Below are 25,165 nucleotides of genomic sequence, written 5' to 3' on the forward strand. Positions count from 1 at the left end.
AAAGAAGACATGTCAAGGGGTACTTTTCATTCACTTATTTTACACATAACAGAAAGGTAGCTTCAGATTTTATGATTTAATTTACATTACAATTTCTAGATCAGACTGTCATCTGATGTGATTTCATATAAACCCACACAACTATAGTCACCAGTGCACTTTTAAAGAATAATATCAGATCAGGCCTGTGGTATTGCAAACTTTATGGAATATGATGAGTCAATTTAACTTCTGTTAGGAAAGAACTCAATGACTCACTTTTAATATGCAGGCTCTTGCTCCTTCTTTGTCCACTCCTAAATTTTACTTTTAGGCAAAGAACTCTCTGCTGCACTTAAATTTATTTAACTACATAATCTCAGAGGAGATAGTTTGTGGGTTGGGGGAAGAGCGGGGAGGAGAGAAGCCATGGGTGTTTTGGCTTTTTTTAAAGAGACTTTTTAAAGCAAGGTATTTCTGCCATATCTTATTATTAGCCCAGTTTGAATGCCAGTGGAATTCAGGGAAAGATTCCCATCAGGGAAAAGGTTCTACTTGTCCATTTTTTCTTCTTTATTAAGCTAAAGTTTTAGAATTTTCCTATATACAGAACAAATGGCACATAACACATGAAAATCAGTAAGTGACTAAAAGAGGGACATGTATAGCTACAGAGTAGTATAGCTACATTGCCATATGACTGAAAGATCTGACCAGCAAACATTACTGATTCCATCATTTGAAGGCATTATTTTCTAAGGTGGAAGAAAGCTCCTGTCAGCTGGTAAGAAAAATATTTGATGGTTAACTGCATGCTGAAACATCTATACTTAGTATGCAGCAATCAAAGGCACTCAGGAAAAAACAGCATAGCCTTATAGATCCAATTTATCAACATGTTATGGAATTCAGACCTAGAAAATGAAACAACTGCCTAAAAATCAGGGGATGGACCAGCAAGCTTTCTGATAACACACTGAGGTTTACTTATTTGAATTTGAAGGAACAGCACGTCTGAAAACTATTGCCTCAGAATGGATGCTTGTAATAAGTCAAATAGCACAGTTAAATTTTACTAAAGAGAAAGAAAGAAAGCCTAAAACATTCATCTCCAAGGTCTTTCACCAACACAGAGGAGACAATTCATAATCCTTTTACCATTTTTCACCTTTTCTGTGAAGGATTCAGTAACGTACTGCAACTAAGGCCAATATGACACTGTATACAGCGTATCTAGGTTTAGGACTTCTTCCATTTACTTTTTAAGACTTTTTAAGGCTTGCAAGAGTACTGTGATTACCCTCAGAATTTATAAATGCATATATAAAAATTAAGCAGTACTGAAGGCAGTAGTATCTTTCAGTTTTAATCTTTCTCCCCTAAGGGAATAAACTGATTTGTATAGGTAAAGCAAGGATGTCCTTACCTGTTAACATCATGAACTTTTTTTTCCAATAAAAGGCAATATTTTTAGCATTTTGAACAATTGTAATTTCTTACAGGTAGTGAGAGTTAGCTGGGGTTTTTTCTTATTATTCTCATCTATCTGAACCAAAAGAAACAAAGACCTATTGTGCTTTTACTAATGATTTATCAGAAATGACAATTCCAAACTCATTCAGTGTTGTTTGGTGCCTCACAAGTGACTCCCTGCTACTCATCCTGTTGCTTTCAGAGTGCCCAGTGTATTAAAGGTGAAGCATTGTAAACCATGATGGCTTACTGCTTCCAGAGCGGTTCTGGTCATGTGCAGACTCTGAAAATGTCCCCTCTCCTTTGAACCAGCTTTGGTGTTTGTCTATTCTTTCAGGAAGCCAGCTGTGCTCACCAAACAAGCAGAAAACCAGTTATTTTGATCACATCTGTGAATTGCACCAGCAAGGGAGACGGCCGGACCACGTGGCCAGAGGCTGCAAAAGGACAGGCGTACCCCTGCAGCAGTACCTAGTTGTTGAGCTCTTTGACTATCTTCTCCTAATCCTGAGAAAGGCAAGACACTAAAAAACTGTGAGGACAAACATAAAATATTCCTCTCCTTTTAAATGCTTTAAAAGCTTGTCCTGCAGTCTCCAAAACATGCTAAAGCTCATACTGCCATAGCCTCACCACGATTTTTACCCATGGGAGGAGAGACAGACTAGCACAGGGAATGCAGATAGCTTGACCATACTACGAGCTTATAAACAGATGGGCACTCAAACATGTAGCCACAGCCCTTATCTGTTTTATGCTGCCTCTCAAATCAGCCAGAAGACTGATCTGGCAGGGCCTTTGAGATCTTCACTAAACAGTTGGTAATTGGTACAGTGCTCCACCATAACCCCCCACACTTTACTGAAAGACTGAAAGCATGTTATTAATGCCTTCAAAGGAGACAAGTCAGAGGGGTCATTGCTCTACCTAACCACAAAATGCCTCTGGAACTGTTAGAGCTGACACACTAGTTCAGGAGTGCCCACGCTGCCCTTTGCAAACAGCTCCCAGCTTGCTCTGCCACGCCAGCATGATTACACAACTTTCAAGCTCAGAGCTGCTTTGCGCCCAGCTAAGTGCCCAGGTAGGGCAAGCTCAAGTCCGCCGGGAAGAGAAGACACACACTTAAAATGACAGTTCTTCCCTCTGGGGGCCAGAAGATCCCTTCTTTGTGAAGTTCATGAATTACTTCAAAGATAAGAGGGCTACTCTCAGTAGACTTACACCCGTTCCATGGAGCGCTGCACCCATTCACAGATAAAAAATGTTTTGAAAACCTATGATTCAGAGCAGGCTTTAGCTGCTATAATTTATGACAAGACACATATTGGTTCCCACCAATCCAGGCTCAAAAAATGAAGAAGAAGAAAAATTCAAACCCAAAACCACAGTATGAACCCTGCCAGCACACACACCACTCTTCCTAGTCACACTGAATATTTAATATAGCATAAGGAAGGATCTTGCCCCATTACAGAGCACGCTGCATGTACATGTAACACACGTGCGTGTACATGTAAAAGAAATATTAACACTAGCTCTGAAGCTACTGCTTCCCAACATTATTCTTTGCCAGGTTAGGCACATACCTGGATACTATCAACTGTTAACTCCAATAGGAAATATTCTGTCTTTATATATTTACATAATGCATACCAATCATAGCTTATGTAACAGGCAATGTATTATTACTGGTTACACAAGGTCAATCTTTAAGAACATTATACAAGTCAGGAATTAAAATTAATAATGCTGTGCCAGTTTGCATAAAGCATGTCAAGATTGAAACAAACATATCTCAGCCTCATATTACACCAATTAAAAAAAAGACTAAAGAAGAACTTACCAAAAAAAGCCGACAGTAACACCTTAGTGGCAATGAATTTAAGTTTATGCAGGAATTTTAATCCCAGTTCTCCTTCAAAAATGTTCATTACTTAAGATTTTGCTATCAAGCCTTGAACCAATCTTACAATCCTTCTACGATGGCTCAGAAAGTGGTTAAGAAAAGGCAAGGAAACCCCCAATCAACTGAAACAAGCCAAAACAGTTCTATATGATGTATTAACACCACTGTGCTTGCTCACCTCCATCCCCCACTACCACTCTGGCTTAAGTAGGTGCAAGTGCAAATGATACAACAGTCATTTGTAATTCTTAAGCCATAATAAAGATCAAAATGCTATTTTTGTCTGGAATGGAAATCTAAGCTAAACTCGACTTTAGAATGGGAAGAACATCTCTTCAAACCCTGTTTAATCTTCCCAAGAAACTGTGGGAGGAACGAATCAAATTAAAAGCTCCTGCCTAGAACTTGTAACTCAAGATGGAATATAGTGTGTGACAGGGCAAGAAAGGGTACAGCTGAACCACCTTATTAATGTAATTACTTTTCAGACTTCTGACACTTACAAAAAGCAGATTAAAAAAGATAAAGCATATTTCCAGGGTTTTCTGAGACTGTTTAAAAGAACACAAAAATCTTGTATTTAGACAAGTTTCAGCCACCAGAATGGGGAGTATATTTGCTTTGGAATTGCCCTAAAGTTCCTCTAGCATGCATCAGTGGTTGGTATTGCTCCTGAAAACAGTCTTTACCAACTTCACCTTATGAATTCAGCTGAGCTGGGCCTCTTCATCTGACTAAGCAAGACTGTAGAAGAAAGCATGTCTTGAAAATGTGTAAATCATTTTTAATTGCACAGTTTGGGGGTTTGTTCTGACTTGAAAGAACGCAAATTTCAAAATCTCTCGAAACAAAAATTTCAGACTTCCGAAAGACCCTTCTCTTACAAAAAATAATGAAAGCAAGTGTTTTGCACACTCAACATTTTCTGTTTGGTGAAAGAGAAACATGAAAAGTAAGAAGTACAGAAGCTTCGCACAAACTCTGTGAAGGAGTGAAATCATTCACTTGCATGTTCAGACACAGTGCAACCAAAGTTAAAGGTGCTGTTACAGAAAACAGTATGGGGTTGTGGGGAAGAGCACAGGAGTACTTGGTACCTACAGGCAAAAAAGCTCCACAATTCTCACTCCTGCATATTATTACATTTATGTTCCCAGCCTACACAATCTATCAAAGCATGTTTTTCTCTATTTTGTTTCATGTCCTTAGTTGAGAGAGAAATCTAAGAAGCAAGCCATGTTCCTCACATGGGGAAAGCACAGGAGGTGTGCTGTGCACCCCTTTGATTATCCACTTCCACATAGTGCATCCATTGTGATTAGGCTCCATTTTGCTGCATCGGGAGCGGGGGAGAGGGCCCTTGGCAGCCACCTGTATTGCTGGATCGTTTCCAGCAAGGTTGCTCAACAGACATCTATGCTACCAGGAATTGTGCACAGGCATCAGATGGATCTCTCGGTTTTCTTAAAGGAAACTGCACGAAAATACACTTTTCTCATCTTCAAAAATTCTTTGTGATTGTTTGTCATGTTCAGGGAATCCTTCTGTGCAGTCCTCACAGAGGAAGGGTTCCTAATTTTGTGCTAACTTCATACTTAGCGGTTTCACAGAAAACCTAATGTGTTTCTAGCTCAGAATTCACAGCATGGGTCTACTCAGGGGACAATGAAATACTGATTCAATGATTAACACCACTGAAAAAGAGTTTCTGTCAGCTGGTCCAGGTCATTCGTCTCACATGTCAGGATAAGTCACGGACGGCCAGATATGAAGGGCAGTATTTTGTTTATGAAGGGGCAATAGCAATAGCTTTGGGGAGAAAACTTATAACACAAAGTAGTGAAAGATAAAACCAAAATACTGATGGTCATGCTTGCACAAAATAGCAACAGGTATGCAGGAGAAATATAAAGAAGTTAAATATACAGGAAATGTTCTCATGGAAGAGATATGAAGAAGTACAAGAGATTACACTACAAAACAGGAAAGGTGAAGCACCTTTCTTTTAAGACAGTAAGCACAAGTAAATCTGCTCAGTAAATCATCAAGTTTATCAAAAGTGAAACAATGCAAACAAGAAACTCAGCAGCCATAAATATGGCTGACACAGACACCCCACAGTGTGTTTTTTAGGTAGCCTAAGGACATGGATCTGTATGTTTAGACCGCCATGTCTGTCATCTATCAAGGAGATCAGGATGTCCACTTCCACATCTTTAGTGGGAAGTATACATTCAAATTCTTTCAGCAGGTCTGAAAAAGTCTCAGACAAATTTATTGAAAGGGAGAACAAAGAAGTTAACCACAAGTAACCCTGTGCAGGGGTAGAGCAACACTTCATCGGTACTAAAAGCACCAAGAGCTTCCTCTTGATGAGCAGGTGTACCCGTGAAAGGTGCCTGTCAGTGTGAATAAAGGTAGCTAGTGTGTGAAAACACAAACCAAAATCCAGCCTGCAGAGAGTCTTCACTACAATATAGAAAACGTGATTCACACAAAGCACTCAATATACTCAGAAATAATCTGCTCTTCTTATTACGTGATGTTAACTCCTTCGCCATATGCCATAAAGCTCCGCCTAAGACACGGGAAATTGTCCGTTATTTCTTTTCTTCCTGAATCTTTTCTGGCATTCTCTCCAACTAACTGGAAACACGTAACTTGGTAACTTCCAGACTTGGTATACCACATCTGAAAACAAGGAAAGTACTAATTCCATGGGCCGTAAAGTGATATCCCAGGAGGCAGGATGATGTAAAAATGGCATGTTTACTCTCCTATCATATACTGCAAACTCAGAAGGACAAAGTGATAGCATTTGTTCAAAAAAACCAGAGGAATAAAAGAAATTTGTGAATTAAGTTTTCAAGCAGTATTGGAACATACAGTCGTATAAATACACTGATGAGCTTTTCCTCCTCTGGGTGCAGAACAGCATAAATTGTTATGATGGCTTTAATCCAGAGACTAAGGCTACTGTTTACTTATTCCAATACATAATTTTGTTCAAACACCACCAGAATGTTTAAAAAAAGGGGAAAGGAAGATTTTTCTGGGCCATTTTGGCCTCTCCTGATCTTGTTCAGGTATGAAGCACTGTAGAAACACTTCAAATGCGTATTAATTGCAAAGGAGATTTTAATGATGGTACACACCCTTGTACTTACTGTTCTCTTGAACAATTTCCTAAAAGTACCTGTCGAGACTTGAAATTACCAAGTGCTGTCAAAGTGTTTGCCTTATGATCGCAATAGTAAGTGTTCACCAGCCATCAACATTCACAGTCTCAACTTAAGCACGTTTTCCAAAACTTCCAGGTTTTTTGCTCAGCATGTTAAACCTTTGCGATTCCACATGGTTCAGACAAAAACTATATAGATGTGGCATCAAGCAGAAACTACAGCATCACTTCAATGCAATTCACTCTAAGTCCTCGGACTTGTTTATACATGAACAGGCATTCACCCCTCACATGAAACACTGAGAAAAGTTTTCCCAACCTTCCCCCTGCCTTCAAACAACTCTCCGATTTCAACAAACACACAATCAGAAATAAAATTCCCATAGATCACCACACCAAATAGAAACAAACCACTTGGGAGTAACAAAAGCAAAACTTGCCACTACATCTGCAGAGGCATGAGAAATGTTGTCCACGACAGAACCAAGACAACCAGTCAGGGGTACACTTATATTTCCCAGAATGTCCCTAATGTACCAAATGGCCTCATGGAAAAATGTGGATGAACTAACAACCACTACATAGATGAATGAAGATACACAGATAATCAGTAAAGGGGAATACTGCCACGAGGTTAATACTTCTTCAAAACTATAAACTTTCAGTCCTGATATTCCAGAGAGACCTACAAAGTATTTTCAAAAAATGAATAAGCAAACTAAACTTATAACTCAACCAGATACCAAAAACCACAGACTGACTGCAACTATCTGTTCTATTACACTTCATCATTGTCCCTATAGCCTCAACACTATCCTCCTCCCGCCCCTGCCCCACGTGCCCAACGGGTGATAAATATCTTTCTCTTTTTTCCACTGACCCTATCTTAAAACCTCTTCTCTTGCTATCAACCTGCTATCCTTGCTCCACTGGTACCAACATTGTTTTCTCTCCAACGGTCTAACAGCACAAAGAAGTTAAACTCTGACAAATGGGTTTCGAGCTATATTATGTGGCTGCTTCTGTTTCCAAGCTACAAAATTACATGCGCCTCACAGCTTTGTGAGTTTTTCTCCATCCACATTTTGGTTAATATTAGCTTTCCCTGTAGATTTAGCCTAGTTTAAAAGCACTGTGCAACACCATAAACGAGGCATTGCAGAAGGAGTCTACTCTAATTTACAGAGCACAATATAAAATGATACAGGTTTGTTATAAAATTCCTACTTCAGTACTGTTCTGCTGAAGTTCTCTCCCCTTGCCTGCAAAACGTGGACAGAAAATCTTTCTTCCTCCTCTTTCTTTAATAAAACTGCAAGCACCATCAGGAACACACTACACTTGAGGATAACGTAATTTTCTTGCAGTAATTATCAATAAAATTAATTTCACTTTGATGGTTTCTTGCAGTAAATGTCAATAAAATAAATTAGACTTTGATGGATACACAAAATTTCCCACTTCATTAGATCTGAGATTACTTTTTTTTTTCCTTTCGGGCTTAAATAAAAACTTACATCTTTTCCCAGGACTCTAAGTTCAAACTGTGTTTCCTTGAAGTGAACTTTTGTAATTCTAGGCCTGTAAAAATGGAAAAAAAGACAGACAGAACTTCATGAGACTTTCATTTCATGCATAATAAAGTATAAAGTTGTATATATTTACATACAAAGACAAAAAGGAATTCACAGGTAGATTTTATTTTTTTAGGTATGCAACAGATATCACCAGAAAATTAGCAGTATTTAAATATTTCAGCATGACTATCATAAAGGTGAAGTATATTTTGCAATACTTGGATTATCAAAGAATTAAAAATCTGTATAATCCAAACCAAGATTACGAATTCCAACTACACTTTTTTTTTAATTTATAACATTAACCTTTCAAATAGATATCACAAATCATACATTTCCATACAACAACATTGTTATCGTTTTAGCACAGACTGCACATTTGAAGTGTACATACCAGAAATATTTTCCTACTTGTTTTTTATTCTTGTAGACAACAACTCCTATGGGTGTTAATCCTAAAAAATACTCAGATTTGTTTTCACCCTGGAAAACAAAAATGTATGTCATTCATAGAATCGCAAGTTGTATCACTGTAGCAGTGAGGTCTAGTGAGGAAGTCAGCCTGATGACTGACTTGAACATACTGTTTCACTCTCTGTGCCAATGGGAAAATAGTACTTGATCTACTGGCGAAAACTCCTATACAAAAACTTGTAGGCATAGAGGCAAAGAGGCAAGAAAGAATGGCAGTGAGGGAAATGAATGGGAGATTCCACATGCCATGGTGAAAAAGAAAAATAACTTTTTTTTTTTAAGGAATTACTTTCGGCTATTTGGCAAATGGCCAAAACTCAGAAACTAAACTCTTCATTCAGATACGAATGCAACAGACATCCGAACTTTTAGCTGAAGGTAAATAGTGATTTTCTGACCTATTCTACTATAATATAACCTCACAGCTGCCTTCTCCCTCCTAAAATAGTATCACCTGCATACTGCTACCAAGGGAAGTAGCTCCTTGGAGAGATTCAGAGCATTTTATTGTTCAGAATGGGTAGCGACATGCAAGGAACAGCCGCATGCATCGTTTCTTCCAAAGGAAACCATTCCTGAGGCCAGCATCCAAATCACAAACCGTGTCAGGAGAGAAGAGGATGAAAACCCTGGTGCTGAGTGGCAGGAGGCCCCTGCCTCCCCAGTTTACGGTCAGTAAACAAAATCACATGCACCCTACACTTGAAAGAGTGCAAAACTTAGTGCATGAGGTTAAAAAAAAGTCAGCTGCAAAAGCTCATTCATCTGCCTACTTGAGGCAACGAGGAAGAGCCCTGCAAGCTCTAAACCAGCAGAGCATGAACCGCAAAAAATATCAACTATGAGATGGACTGACTGTAGAAAGTGTCCTTCTGTGTGACTACTGATGTGAGAAAGCTCAAGCACACCTCTGCGAGCTCTGCCTGTGCCCCTCAGTGAACTAACTACTAAAGGCAACTTTACTTTTAATATGACCAAATGAGGAAAAGAACTACATCTCTTCACGTGTGCGGCTTCAGTCTCAAATGACGGCTTCTGTTGCTGTTGTAATATAAACAGCAAGATGATATTCATGGGTTAGACTTGGGCATATTACAACTCACCCCTCATTACCCAGGCAGGGATCTCATTGCACAGCAAAAGCAAGCTAAGAGAAAAAAAAACCTTCCAGGCTCTGCTATTTTAATATCATTTTGCTGGATCATGTTGAATCTTGTTCCAGTAACTCCCCCGGCTTTCTGTGGGTGGGAGGGGCACAGAGCATGGGATATGAATACAATTAAGCCACAGGGTGCATTAAAAAATGCTTCATATTGCAGGCTACACAATTTTCAGCAGGAAATACATACTTAATCTTCTGGTAGTATCTTGATTTCTTTATTTTCTTTCAAGTAATTTTACAAAGTACTGACATCTAACTCAGTGAACTATCTACATTACAACTCCCCATTTGAACTTCTGATTTTCTTTAATTCAAACAAACCTGCCACAAGCACAATTATTCAAACAAGATAGAATGATGTTTCCACCACGAGCACATAGCCTCCAGGTGATAAGTTGGATCCAATCCCAACATACATGCTGTTCTACAAAAGAAGTGGAGGGTTTTGCTGAGGCAATACAGACAACTTGCAATGCTGCATGATACAGCAGAGGAAAAGCTGGAAACATACTCTGGATCTTTAGCAAAACCTTCACAATGAATATTAAAAAAAGCCAGACATGGTGCTGCTACCCCTACCTAGTTTTTGCAATGGTATTGAAAAGATTTTGGGACACACTTGCTGTTATTTACACAAGAATAATGTGCCAATTCTTGTGTCAAAGACAAAGGTTATAACCCTCTCTCATCTCTCCTGATACTTGCACTAATTACTTCTTATTTATCTGAATTGTTTTTTCCAGAGTATAACTGATTGTCTTTTGTAGGTGTAATACAATCACAGCCTTTCATCTGAAAACCATTAGGCTTCTGTGAATGAATGAATGAATGAATCCCCTCAGTCTGTAAATATGTCTTCCTTTGCATTTCTTAAGTACAGCATTTCCTTTCAAGTTATTCTGTGGCAACTAAAATATATAAATACTCTCCTCAACATTAGTACAAGAAAATTTTTTTCATTGTTACCAAGTTTAAAATATTTAAACAATACTTACGTAAACAGGATGGAGATCTACTCCATACATTTCCAAGGATTTGGCCACCCCTAAGTAGTTCACTTCTGCCTCAGCAGGAACTTGACCCCTGTAAACAAAATTCCGTGTAAGAACTTTGCGCTTCCAGTCAACATATTAAAATAGATTGTATTAATAAACACAGTTTGCTGGACAGGTATGCAACCCTTCCTACCATTTCTTTAGACTGTCATAACCCTTTCAGCACTGTACTTCCACTTGCTCCAAGCGAGACTGGACAGCAGGCACAAACTTTTACTAAACTTTCTGCTGTAAGATCCTACCACAGATATATGCTACCATATATATAGTGTATGCCTACTACAGAGGCTAATCTTTTCCCTGCTGTCACAAACACACTTCAGACATTCCATTTTTAGGCTTGAATATGCAAAATAACTTTTTTCCCAATAACTGTATGATTATTAATAAAGCAGGAATGGAATAATTGACTGGGGTACTATTTCCCCATAGCAGGGCTGAAGCTACAAAGGATTTCTGAAAGCAGGGCTCATGACTTCAGATAAAAATATTTCTTTCTTCGTAAAATCTTGCCTACAGGAAGTCACACCAACTGGTAATACCCAAGTCTGCTACTGTGAAAACAAAGTTTGGAGTCTGTCTCAAGACATTACCAGTTTCAAAGATCCAGCTTGCCTTCCTATCTGCAAATACCAATTCATCAGTTAAAAACTACCATCAGCTGCATGCTGGTAGGAAACAATAGGGTAAAACTGGTGGGGAAAAAAACATGGCTACTATGAACATCAATAATGAAGGATTTACTTTCAAAAAGAACAAAATGACTACATAAATTCAAAGCCTTCAATAGACATCCTCAGAATTGAATTTGTTCTTCCCTTAATAACAGCCATTGATACAAGAGCAAGACGCTCTGTTGCAAGCCTGAAATAATTGAAGCTGCATTTTCATCTTCACTCCTTTTTAATACTTCCATGAAAGCTACTGGACTGTTATTGGGAAAGTACAGCACATCTTGTGAAAATATCAACTCAAAAATATGCATCTCCTGTTTCATCCTGTGATGGTCCTCTTGGGGAAATACTTCACTGCATTTGCTACCTTTCAAACTGAAAGTGTGAAGCAGAGCTCAACATTTTGACTCAAGACCTGGAGAAGTCCTGCAATATGCACAAAAGCAGCTACTTTCCAGGTTTTCCCAACTTTGTGTTATGCCTGACGAAGTAAAAAAACACATCCAATGTGAAAGATGTGAAAGAGCAGTGCTAGCATGAATGCAATAGTATAGGTATTTAAAATGCCTTCTTTGTATCTGGGAGATGGGCTGCTTCAGCCCATCTTATCCATGTAGCAGCACTGGTACTATTTCAGGCGTTAGCCCTTCTTTCCAAGGACTCCTGGAAAAGCAGCAGACCTGAAGCTTGTAAGAGAAATCCCTTTCTTCAAGAGCTGGATTTCCTGGTAGATCTGTGATTCATCTCTGTATTCAGAATATGCAGAACACTGGATATTCAGCATGTCAGCATTGTCACATCTGACGTCTTTTATCCACTTCTGCTATAAAAATTTACTCCACAGCTTGATTTTTTTTAAATCTTGGTGGTAGCTCTCAGAAATGTAAGCAAAATATTCACTGGAGCAGTATTGTCTTACTGAGTTCCCAGGGAGGTGAAATACCAGCCCTGAGCAGAGTGGATTACCCCATTACTGAATTAGTGCTAGAATCCAACACCAATTTAAATACCGCTGTTAGTGTTTCCTTACTGACCATACTTAGAAAAATGCTGATGTGCTTATCCCACCATTCTCAGCTGTCTCTGAAAGTACCAAAAGGCACAAATGTCAAGTAAGTGTGTGCACATGTATAAATATTTTCACAATAATACCTAATTTATAAGAAAGTGCATTTGCAAAAATATTAAAGGAAGGAAAGATGTGCGCCGGAGCTTCTGAAGGAAGCAGATGGAAGCCAGAGGAAGAAGTCCTCCCAAATGCAGATGGAGAAGAAAGAACATGAAGGGAAGAGGGGAATGTCAGGGACAGAAACAATTCCCACCATTACAAAGGCTAAGTGTTTCATTTTTACTGTGTATGAAAAAACAAACTCTCCTCAGCATCATACAACCTGACAATACACCGCAAAACTAAAACAGTCTTTGCAGTTGGTAATGACAGAGCAGGCAATGTAACAGCCATGCAGCTGACATGCACCACTCATTTAGATGGACAAAGAGCACCTGAGTGCCACTGATGGCCCTAAACAATATTGAAAGCTACTCTCAAAGCTAACTATCAGGGGCATTTTAGCTTTCCTTATGTCCCACTGACACCATGTAATATCGATTCAAAATACACCAACAGCTGACTTGCCAAGTATCAGTTAGTCCCAGATCTGCTGCAGTCTGGAACAAGCAATGTCAGAGGGCCAACACAAGCTCTCCCATTTGCACTGAGGGCTCATATCCCTCCTCCAGCACCACGAGTGCCTGCTTCCTCACGTGCAAGCCCTGAAGCCCCTGCTTGCTCCTCCAGATGTGCATGACAACAGAAGGTCACCTCACCCTGCTATCTGACCTTGGGATTGTCATGCTGGTTTATAGATGGGACAACAGTCGCAGCAGGCAGGCTGCAGAGACTTGATGCCGTCAGAAACCCCCCTGCACCTCTGACTTCCCTCACCTTACTTGATTCAGAAACTTGTTCAAAAAAATGCATCCTGAATGAATACCTGAATAGCTATTGTGCTGTGTAAAAAACTGAGACATAACCTGCAACCAAAAACAGTTTATCTGGACATAACTAGCAGAAGCAAGGTACATGCAATACCACAGCTGTCTTGCAAAAAAACCCCATGCTTCCATGCTGGGCTCCAGAAAGGATAAAGAAGTTCTTCCAAACCGTATCACAAACCTGTCCCTAAAATGTCTCTGGTAGGTCAGATAATTTGGGATATGCCCTCAGCCATCCTAGCTTCAAACTTCTTAACTAAAGAGACCGCTGTCACCTGTGCAGAAGTCAATGCTGGCAGTGCTGATGATGAGGGTCAGGCTGAACTAGCAATGGGTGGGTACACCTTAGTTTCACTCTCTTTCCTGATGCTGCTAAATCCCTGACACCTAACTGCAGCCAAGCAGCAAAGAAGTATCAGAGCTTTAGATCAATAAGCGTATAAAAACACTAGAGACAGTGTTAAGACAGTTATCAATCCTCTTTGCAACCTCTGTTCCCCTGGCTTCTGAATTTCATCTTCAAGGTTATAAACTTTTTGAGGCAAATGGGTCTTAATCTGACTTACTACACTAATGACTAGAGAAACTTGAGAGAGAGGAATGAAGGTTGCTTAGTATCAGTGACCTGGTACATAGTAATTCATCTCAAGTTTCATTTCTCAAACGTAACCTCTGTGATGTTGAACCAAACAAATTCTCTGTGACTCAGTTTCCAATCTCTAGAACAGAAAAAACAGTACATTCTTAGTTCACAAAAGGACCTGCAGTAAGGTTCTCTGTAACGCATCAGTTACTATAAGGCAGTCAGGCAACCACACAGAAATAATTATTGAACAACAGACTCTCTTCCCTGAAAGAGAAACCTCAGGTCAATGTGGCAACTGGCACAGACTCCAATTACAGAAGAACTTTTCAAAAGGAACAGCTATGTCTCTGAGTTAATACCCATTCTCATTAAACAAAGCATAAATAACACTAACATGCAAAACTACAGGCAAGAAATTATTTAACCTTTATCTAGACTGTGGCTTCATTATAGCAAGAGAATCAAGAAATCTAGATCTACATACGAGATGGCTAGCTCTGATTATCTCTACATTACTTTGACAAAGGGTATGATGAACATACTCATAAAATGTTTCTTAGTGCTCTCATCTTAATAAATGGTTATATCACAATTGCACCTAACTTGGATTTGTTAGAACAAGCTTCTTTACACTTACCAGGAACATGAACTTGGAGATGAGCAAGTAAATGTTTATTTTGGATTTTCGTACGGTTGAACTTCTGGCATATGTTTTATTTTCAAAACCAATTTCACATTTTGCATTTTTGAAGGCAAATATGTGGTCTAATATTTGGAACAGCAGGCTGGGAAGCCAAATCCCTCTGACTTCCAGTGCTTTCACACAGTGACTGGTGGTTCGGCCTCTGTTACTCATACATCAAGAGTACTTCAGTCTAAAACTACTCTCACTGAAAGCATTTCATACGTAGAAGGCCATTTCTAAAAATGAGTAATTGGGACAAAAAGTGGCTCTGAATTGCTGGGGATTTTTCTATATTTTTTGTATGCCTAGAGACAGTGTAGAGTTAAACATCCTCTTTAAGAAGACTACTTACACAGCTGCTGCAAATGCATCTAGTATTTAAGCTATATTCACACAGGATCACTTTCTGGCTCTGCGTTCTTTACTGGAAATTATGTTCTTTGCTCCAACTTCCCTATGAGATTGCTATGGGGTTTTTTACATTACTGCTGTTGTTCCTCTCTCAAGCAGTGACAGAACTGATGGGGCCAGAGGTTACAAGTTTTTTTCTTGCTTTGCTTATCTATTGGGCACCCCAATCCATCCCCTGGTTGTCCTTATTGTAGTTTTGCCTCCCACCCCGTTGACAAGTAATCAAGGGAAGGCATTGTATGCACAAATTGCAGTCTGACAAAAAATCAACTGATTCCCAAAGCAGCATCTCGGGATCCACCATCAGGCAGAGTTTATCCAGAATGTCAATGATAGTACAACTCACATGTTTTGTGTCCAAGATGATTATTATGCCAATAACTAGAAGATGGAGAATTGAAGTTTTGCAGTCTCTATTGTAAAAATGAATCTGTCTTTTCCAGCTTTTGCAAAGGTTAAGTTGGGATTGCATGAATCTCCCAGGTCTGTTGACATACATGGTTCAGATCTCTGGAGTTCTCCTTTGTCCTGTCTGCAGCGCGCCTAATATCCTCCTCCTGCAACCTCTTGACCAGTTGCCCCTGCCAAGTACCATAACTCTAGCTTATTCCAGCTGTCTCAGCTCCTTCTCATACATAAGAAATGTTATCAGGTACAGTTTCAATGCCTGTGAACTTCTGTAGTGCCTTGTTCAGTTTAAACCAAAATTATTTTGAGGCCCACCAAGTAACCCGTGTTCCCACTGCTTTAAGATCACATGCAAAGTTTTGGAATTTATTTGGTTTTTGTCCAGAAACCAGCACTTTGAATACCCTGTGTTATTCAGTGCTGCCTGAAGACTCTTGTTTCTAGGTGCTGCTTTTTTCCTTAGACATCATATGTTCTTCCTTACAGTGCGATCCATTATATTGACCACTGCCAATATGTTTTATGTAAGACATGTTGGTTAATAAAATGAAAGGACTTGATGCTTGTAAAACCAGACTGGCTCTTTAATTCACACACATGTTGCAACTGAGATTATCACTTAAACCATGAGCATACAAACTGCTTTCCTGGTAGCTCCTGCAATGTGAGCTGCTCCCACAAAGATTCATGCAGGTTGCTACAAGCACTCCTTCATTACCCCAGCTAAGGATCTGGCAAGAAAATAGAGGCTTCATTGTACCAAGTGCTGTACGTTATTAGATTAAAAGTGGTTTTGTCCTAACAGTTTATGTGAATACACAGGGCAGTACGAAGAAAAGAAATGTTATTATCTCCATTTTACAGAGAGCAGACTGAGGCATGGGCATAATAAGCAATTTGTCCAAAATTATGCAGGAAATCTGTCCTGGAACAGGGAACTGAACTCACACATTTTTGTTTCATTCGTTTTAACTACAAAAGTAAGAGGAAACAGAAGCGCTATTAAAACTGCTGGTTCTGAAACACCCATACCTAGGTCTGACACCCATTGTATTTCCAGTTATTGTCCTACTCAGTTCCTAAAAGAACAACTCCAATTACGCAAAATGTTTTCTGCTTCTGAGGGACGTAACTGCACGCCCTGTGTTCTCTCCTCTGGTCTAGAGACCTCCACACTGCACCACAAGCTGCTCCCTTCCCCACCTAACAAGCATCTCTGAATCTGAGGTTACCTGCCAAATTCCCAACAGTACTGAATTCTTACATCAGAGTTTTGTGTATCCGCTCTATGGCATCCTCCAGCTCTTCCTTCTGGTCTGGAACAAAGCGGTACTCCGAGACGTAACCTGCAGTGTGCTTGTACGGGTCATAGTCCCCCAGCTCAGCTAGAGGACACAAAAAGGAAAGAAAGGTCACCTATTTTCAACGCTTTATGTTAACCAAAAATTATGTCGTATAATCCACCTGTTTGTTGCCAAGCCACCTCTTTCCAACTGACTGTCAATTTACCATGCAGTTAAAAAACCCAAAGACAGTACAGAACTGTTCATTTTAGTGCACATAAAACCAAGAAAAAATGTCTTCAATCATTTTAAAAGAGAAATGAAAGGTTCAAAGAGCTAGAGGTTTTGAAAGGAAACCTACCACTTCTACAGGACTAGATACAATTTTGTCCAAGCCAGCAAAGTTGAAATTTGATTACATATATTATTTGGCAGCATATGTAAAACAAGTGTAGAAGGAAAGTCTAATTTTTTTTAATACCTATGCCCTCATGATAAGCTGTAATATTACAGACAGAACGGATCCATATTCTTGCTGGGACTCCTAACATAAATGTCAGTGTGGGAATGCTAATGGAGACAAATGTCCTGAGACACCTAGACGTACGCCCTTCTAAGGGTAAGCATCGTTTCTTGTGAGGAAACACAAGACTTCATTTTTCAGTAAAATATCAATATATTTCCTGAACATTATTTCAAAATCAAAATAATTTTTAAAAGAATTTTCTTAAAGAAAAGAACCTAATGAATAGCCAACAATTTTCTTTGAAACAACCTTGAATTTGCATACATTAGTCATTACCAGTTTACATGTTGCCATGCAATTATAAAATAAATACGCACCTTGGTCAGAACCCACTTCTACTGATCTTAACTCTAATTGCATCTATCTGAGAAACTCTGCGAAAGTTAGTATTTCAATTTTTTAATAACCCTCTGTAAAACCTGCGTAAACTGGGCTGCTCTGAGAAAAGCTTCATGGAAGGTTGCTATCCAATGCCCACTAAGCCAAACACATAGCCAAAAGGAGGCTTCAAGAGCCAAGAAGACTCATCTAATAACTCATGTTTCTTTCCAGAATTTAATGATGTTTCCAGAACAAGACAGTGATCTGCTCACTAGACATGCTGAGAAGTTTCTCTAGAAAACCTCCGTAAAAACGGTGTGGTCCTTGCCCATAGCAGGAACAAGAACAGGAATGTCTACAACAGTAACAACTCCAGCATTCGCAATAGGAAAATTGGTATATTCTGTGCTATACCCATGCCATAACTGTGCCATGGGTACTAGTTTTTCCACCATCACAACCATAATAGTCTGCAGTCTTTGGCTACAAAAGGAGGAAACGATTCATGTGCTAAGGACAGGATCTGCCCGGAGACCAAAGATGACATACAGGCACAACCTGCTTGGTGAAAGCAGGGCCCATGGCTGGAGCAGGACATGGGTAGAGGACTCTGGGAGAACACGTGGCCGTGGCTCCTCCTCCAGATCTCAGCAGCTGCTAGCTCCACTGGGAAAGACACCACCTGTATCATTACAGAAGCAGAGCTTCTCGGCTATTTCTGAATTCCCACAAATGCACTTCATCTCAGTTTGGAAAAGAAAAAAGCATGATCTGGCACATCACCCTTGGAAAGGCTGTTGACCTCGGTGCTGATGCTTTGGGTTCATATTTTCAGTATCTGACACAAACATTTTTTAGGTGTCTTTATATACTTTGAACAACTGCAGGCCCTAAATAAAAGGACAAAGTTTTTTATAGAGTCAATGGGAATGTATGCTTGCTGGTGCCAGGACTAACTTTAACCCACTTTATGTAATCTTTGCCATGCTTTAGCTCTCCTCTCCCACATGAGCTTCCTCATTGTTTTCCAATAGAATATCTGAGATTAGAATCACGGGAACAGGATTTTATACCAAAACAACAGCTCCCCATACTCTAACCACCTTACAAAATGACTAAGGACAAGAATTTATTCTTTTTACTCATTTCTCATAATATGATTAAGATGTTACCATCATTACATATTTTCCTGCTTCATACTTGCAATAGTTTTTCAAGGAGGGCACGTATGCCAGTAAAGTGAAATGTGCGTTGCAAACAGTTTTTCAGAGTATGACATGTCACATTTCTTAGATGGCAAAATGAAATTAAAAATAATTGCACAAAAATAAAAACTGCCTGAAATTTTAGCTTTTCAGAAACATATATAACACACCGTGAAATTCTGTATAATGCCCACTCCCATTTCATACACAAGTTATTCTGCTTTGTTATTAAAATGGAAATGAAAGGAGGACTGTTTTTTATGTTGTATTAAGTGTTGTTGAGTCATACTTGGAACACCAATAACAAATAATCTTTGGTTAATATGTATCACTGATAAGAAATCCAAATTTAACATAGAACAAATTACAGGTACATGTCCCAGCATGGCTCATCATACGATTTTTGGTTACCAGTTGTGTTTGAATATAGAGCTTGAGCTGTAATGTGAAAGGAATAACTAACTGGTAGACAGACAGCTCCTTTCTAATTGATTGCTAGTTCTATCAAGTATGCAGGATATAACAACCACTTCTGAAAAGCTAACTACTGATGGGTGAATGCAGATAAGTGACAGATAGAATTAAAATTCTTCACTTCAGGTTAAAACACATCCTCCCTTCAAGCATAGGCGCATTCATACTGACATAATGTAATTTTTGAAAGAATGTTTTATTTGACAGACTTTGTTGGCTGGAGGCTGCCAATAGCCCATCAAATCTGTAAACCTCCTGATGAAGGTTTTGTCATACTCTATATGCAATCCAGAGTAAGTCATAAAGTCTTAAGTACATGATAAGGTATTCCTCAGCAAGGCAAAGAGTGTTTGGCAGACTCTTCAGACTGACTTTTCAGTTTCTTCTTTACATTAGCTTCTATATTGCTTCTACATTATCTGTTCAGAATGGTCATCTATTTACAGTTCTTCAGCTGAGATCAGTCACACTAGTTTTGTTCTGTTTTGAAATGAATGCATAAAGCGTTAGTGAAATCTTCAGTCACCACTTAAAATTAATCATAATACAGGATTAAAAGAAATAAGCTCTCAGTTGGACAGAACTTACACTGAATTACATATGCTCCCAGCTGTGCTGCAGTGTTGATTGGACAAGGCAAGCGACCCTGTAAAACATCTTGCTTGACCTGCAAGAAAAACTGATACCTAAAACACAGAGAGAAAACAAAGCTGTTATTTCAATATTGAGTCTGATGCTCCACGTAATGTTTCATCATCTTCCAGTTTACTGAAGACATATCACATACATAACTATGTGACAGTCAAAAACTGTATTCCTCTCTGAATGACTTTTCCCCTACTGACCTTGAAGTAACAACTAAGATTAACCTAGTGAAAGAACCTAGGTAGGGAAGCACTCTGCAATTTTTCCATCTGCTTACGTTGTGCAGATACAATACATTTTACTCCTAAAAATGTAATTTTTCTCTTTTGACTTTCATAGAGCAGTCAGGAAGTGGGGAAGAGGGCTAGGAATCAGAAAAATTGAACAAGAAACCTATCAAAGGGCCAAAGTTTAACCTGATCAGTGGATCAGCATAAGGGAGAACTGGGTATTGGATACTTCTTGACTGAAAGGTTTCCCCTCCACACACCAGAGTATCAACTCTAGAGCAGCAAGTCGATTTGATGGAGTCCATACTCCCATGAAAAAAATGGATGGGCATACCATCAGCAGCTAACTGTATCTGTCATAGCATAGGGTACTCTCCTTCTTGGAATAGAGACAGCAGGGGTAAAAATGTAATTTTCAAAGTCATAACCTGCTGCTACACTTGATGAAGCACGTACTGAGACCATTTACAGTGAAACAGTATGCACAAAACAGATGGAAAAGTAAAGACAAGAAAACAAGCCATCGTACAAAGGATCTGCTTGGTTTTGCAACTGTCCATACGCATTTAGAGGAAATCTTTTAAACATTGTTTGGGTTTTGTCTGGTTTTATTGCAACAGATTTACGCAGTGTTTCACATCATCCTAAGCTAATTTCTTTACACCAAGTTCATACAAAAGGTAACAATACTGAGAAGGTAACTTTTAAAGAAAAAATAATGGTCATCCATACAAGCATATAGCTTTTTCATTATTCACTAATTCAACTTTATCTACATAGAGCCATTCAGCTATACTGCAAATAATTCATTCTGCGTTAGTACAAGTTACTTCTGAAAGCACCTTGGAATAATCTGTAAGTTCAAAGTGCATCATGCTGATTTCAGGGAAGTTAGCAAACTGCTGGTTACATGATAGCTGATGCACAAATCATTTAAGATCCAATCAAATTTACTAGACTTTATCAGCCCAGATTAGCCTCTGAATAAGGATACCAGTGTCTTTCTGGTTAATGATCCCCAGAATTTGTGCTGTGACAGATATTCTAGTAGGAATGTCCATCCTTAAAAAAATGGCTAATATTCTCCACCTTAAAGGACCAGGGCACTGCATGAGAACTTTCTGGGAATGTCATAGGCAACGCAAAGCACATACACTCAGTGTTTCTTCACTCTAAGCAATACCTCAGTACTGCTTCTAGCTTCTAGCTTATGCTTGCCAGTCCTACCTAGACAAATCTTCTCAGTATGAATGATGATAATGACAAAGATGATTTTACATCTACTATGGAGTACACAGCACCTTCTTTTAAACATGAAATGCATTTCTGACATGCACCCGTCTTTCTGTCAGCACTTCTGCATCTCTACAGTGCAGAGCTTCATACCAGCTGATGCTACAAATGTCTTTTCCATGTAGCAGGTATCTATATTTCTGCATTCTCATAGTGTAGCCTCAAAATAAAGCAGGATAGGAAACTGCAAAAAACACCACCTCCCTGCAAAAAACAGAGCCAACTGTTAAGTGCTTAAGTGACTCCTATAATTTAGTGAATGATCTCAATTCCCACTGAAGCCGCTAAGCTCCTCACAAAACCAGGCCTTTTGTCCAAACTTGTAGCTAAAGCACTCTCATCTTGCGTGCTGTCAAGTTTGTCATGCATATATAATAGCACCTAAGCGCTAGTTTGCTCTAGCAAACACAACCAGCAAATGTTGATATGAATCACTGCGGTGTTAGCTTTTGCCTACAAGCCAGATAGATTTTTGCTGTGAAGCAATTACAAATTTGACAGGTTTTCATTATTTGCAAATAGTAATCATGTAACACCACAGATCACCAACATCTAATAACAACAGACTCCACTCTAATATCCATTAAAATAACAAACACGTGCTCCAAAGAAACACATCAGTTAGCACAAAATGGATAACACATCACTGGAATTACACACCTGGGCAGAAAATTATTACTATAAAGAAAAATAGGGCCTTTAATTGCTCCTAAGCAGAAGGAGGGGGTTTTTTGGTTTTGTTTTTTTTTTTTTTTTTTTGAAAGGTATACCTTTCTTCCAAGGTTTAAGAGCCTATAGGAATAAATGCTCAGAAATGTTGAGGACATTTAACTATACAATGTGTTTTGTTGAAGAGTGTCAATACAAGCATATAGCTTTCTTATGCCTTCCCTCTGTACCTTCTACGGTGCAAATTCTGCATGACCAAACACTGTGCAGACATGAACAGAGGCTTATTAATTGTACTGAAATGCTTCTCGACTAGATCTGCACACCTAATCACTGACTGACCTTATCACAAGGCAAAGAGAAACAGTTTTTGAAAATTTAGCCCCTGTCATTTCCCAGACAGAAATCCACCCTGCCTCCCAGATAGCAATCACAACAGGTTCGGTGGCTGAAGCGCTCTTCCCAGGGCCATCTGTCTTCCCCTGTGAACAGGGTTGAAAGTGCTTCTGGAAAAGTACAGGAAAATTGCATCAAACTTTCACGATACGGGGGCATCACATTGCAGCCAGCTTACGCTCTTTTACCTGCAAAGTCACAGTGTTTATTATCTTTACCAGGCCAGCCTCAATCTTCTTATATTGGAGACTTCCGTTCCTGCTGTGCCAGTATGGAAACAAAAGAATTTTCTCACTCTGGTACAAGAAAAATATTCTGCCTGTGCTGCAACAACTGCTACCTTTGATTAAGGAAAATTAAAAACCCTGCATGCATTCTAATGAATTCTCGTGTGTCATATTCCTAGGACATCAAAAGAAATATTTTGGCATTTATTAATGCAAGCCAGCACAATAATTTTGTCCGCCTACCTATCCAAATTCTCAAATTTCCTTTTGAACCTAAAACTATTTGTCACAGACCTTTCATAAATAAAGCAAACAGAAAACCCTGTGTGTGACAGTTCAGGCAAGCATGTGTGTGTATATGTCTGTGTGCATGCGTGTGCATGTGTTAGTGTGTGCATCCTCATATTTTGTAGAGGCCAAGCTTAGTTAAAAGAATCAAAAGCATGCAACTCTTCAATTTCCTTTGCATATTTTTAGAAAGACCAAAAGAAATCCTCTTGAAAAACAGTTCTGGAATTTAAGCTATGTCCAATAAAGAAGAAAATTCCCTGTATTTATATTTGATATCCAAGTAAACTCTAAACTTGATTACAGCACAATATAAATACAGAAATGACAACGCATTCCTTAAAAAAAACCCACAAATGCACATCAAGTCCCTTTGATTTTTGATGCACTAGAGAGCACCTTTTCATCTTGGGCTTCCAAATAGCTGTCCATACCAACCACTGTGAAGCTAGTCACAATTCTCTTCCTACACATACGTGTTCAAGCAAAAACGTTCAGGTGTTCAAGGAAAAAAAATAAAAAAACCCAGCCACACCACAACAATATGCATGTGGCTGGAACAGATTACTACCCTGAAATCAACAAACTACACTTATTAAATACTATACCTTGTTATTTCTTCTTTAAGTTTACACGGATCCTCTGCATAGAATTTAATGCCAAAATACAAAGTGTATGGTGGTCCAGCTGAGGGAAAAAAATATTCAGTGCAAAAGTTAGTTGTTATGAACTGTTAATTTTTATGAATTGTTACTAGTTGACTATAACACAGTTACTAAGAAGCCTATCTTAGTATTTTATGAAACTTGAAAATTTCAGAAAAAAATCTTACATCCACATAGCAAATCTGTACATCTATACTCATTACACATGAGAAAAAAAAAGTAAGAAAAAGATTTTTATTATTATTTTTCTAGTCTTGTGTTTGTTTATTCACAGCTTGTCTGTCTACTTGGAGTTTTTGCTTATTTTGAAGACCTGACTTTAGATTTCATTGCTAACCCACTATTTCGCAAAGATTTTTTTTTTACTGTTTGATTTTGACTTTTAGATACTATTTCCACTGAAGCTTTTTGAAAAATCTAATTGTGCATGAAATGTGATTCCCGGTCGTAACTAATAATACTGAATACTAATCCCTTCCACACTTTCAAATATCTTATGGAGCAACCTTAAATATGTGCCACTTTAATTAAGACATATTTGGAAAAGCTCTTCTAATTCACCTTCTAAAAATGTTATTCTCCCAAAAGATTCAGTTAACTCAGTACCAAAATTGTTACAGCTGCATTTATCCCATGCATGCTCCACTTCTACATCTTTTTACAGAAGGTCTCCAAATTCTTGAGTAAAATAATCTTATGTTCTTTAATTATAATAAAAATAACAGATCTTGCATCTGTGATATCTGAAGAGTGACAGTAACAGCAGACACTATTATCAGTAAGAAGCACTACTTTACTTTCAGCAGAGAAAAGGAATCTAAGCTGGTTATGGTATGGTACAGTATGGTAGAGGTATCACAGCTACTACAAGATTAATTATACAAGTTAAGAATAGCACCATTTATTATTCTAAAGTAAAATTTAAGCACAGAGAAATCTTTGGACAATAATCACACAAATTATTGGAAAATGATGGTATGTTCAATCTATGTGTGAAATTTTGATACAGCTATGAACTGCAGTAATAAACTTGTTCAAGAACTATCAATCTGTTGCGACTAGTATATAAATGATGTACAGGCTGTATATATGGAATATTGCCTCTGTTACTTCATCTTCAGCTACGTTAAGTTCAAATTAAATACATACTGTTTATCAATTCTTTATGTTCAGCAAGGGTCTTTGCAGGATCCAGCCAGTACTGTGAGACAGATAATTATGGACATTAGTCACTTAACATGGAAAATTAATACAGAACAATTGCAATTCTATATTTATTCACATATTGATACTTATTAGCAGACAGACACACTTCAGTCTGCTAATGACAAACCTGCGCCAGCTTCTGATCAGAGAAACACTGTCTGTACAAGT

The 25,165-nt window shown here is 38.6% G+C and overlaps 1 protein-coding gene across 3 annotated transcripts in view; it reads right to left on the reverse strand.

Moving 5' to 3' along the window:
• EPB41L4A (erythrocyte membrane protein band 4.1 like 4A) overlaps window positions 1-25,165 on the reverse strand; it is a 138,883-nt gene that overhangs the window by 49,282 nt on the left and 64,436 nt on the right. For all 3 annotated transcript variants that reach the window (XM_076361779.1, XM_076361777.1, XM_076361776.1), the window contains exons 3-9: window positions 24,941-24,992; window positions 23,735-23,813; window positions 19,967-20,064; window positions 16,834-16,954; window positions 10,751-10,838; window positions 8,514-8,602; window positions 8,060-8,123 (exon numbers count right to left, since the gene is read on the reverse strand). In XM_076361779.1, coding sequence (XP_076217894.1) covers window positions 8,060-8,123; window positions 8,514-8,602; window positions 10,751-10,838; window positions 16,834-16,954; window positions 19,967-20,064; window positions 23,735-23,813; window positions 24,941-24,992 — 591 coding nt within the window. The remainder of the gene's footprint in view (window positions 1-8,059; window positions 8,124-8,513; window positions 8,603-10,750; window positions 10,839-16,833; window positions 16,955-19,966; window positions 20,065-23,734; window positions 23,814-24,940; window positions 24,993-25,165) is intronic.

The sequence above is a fragment of the Aptenodytes patagonicus genome, chromosome Z (assembly GCF_965638725.1).
Source record: "Aptenodytes patagonicus chromosome Z, bAptPat1.pri.cur, whole genome shotgun sequence".
NCBI lineage: Eukaryota > Metazoa > Chordata > Aves > Sphenisciformes > Spheniscidae > Aptenodytes > Aptenodytes patagonicus.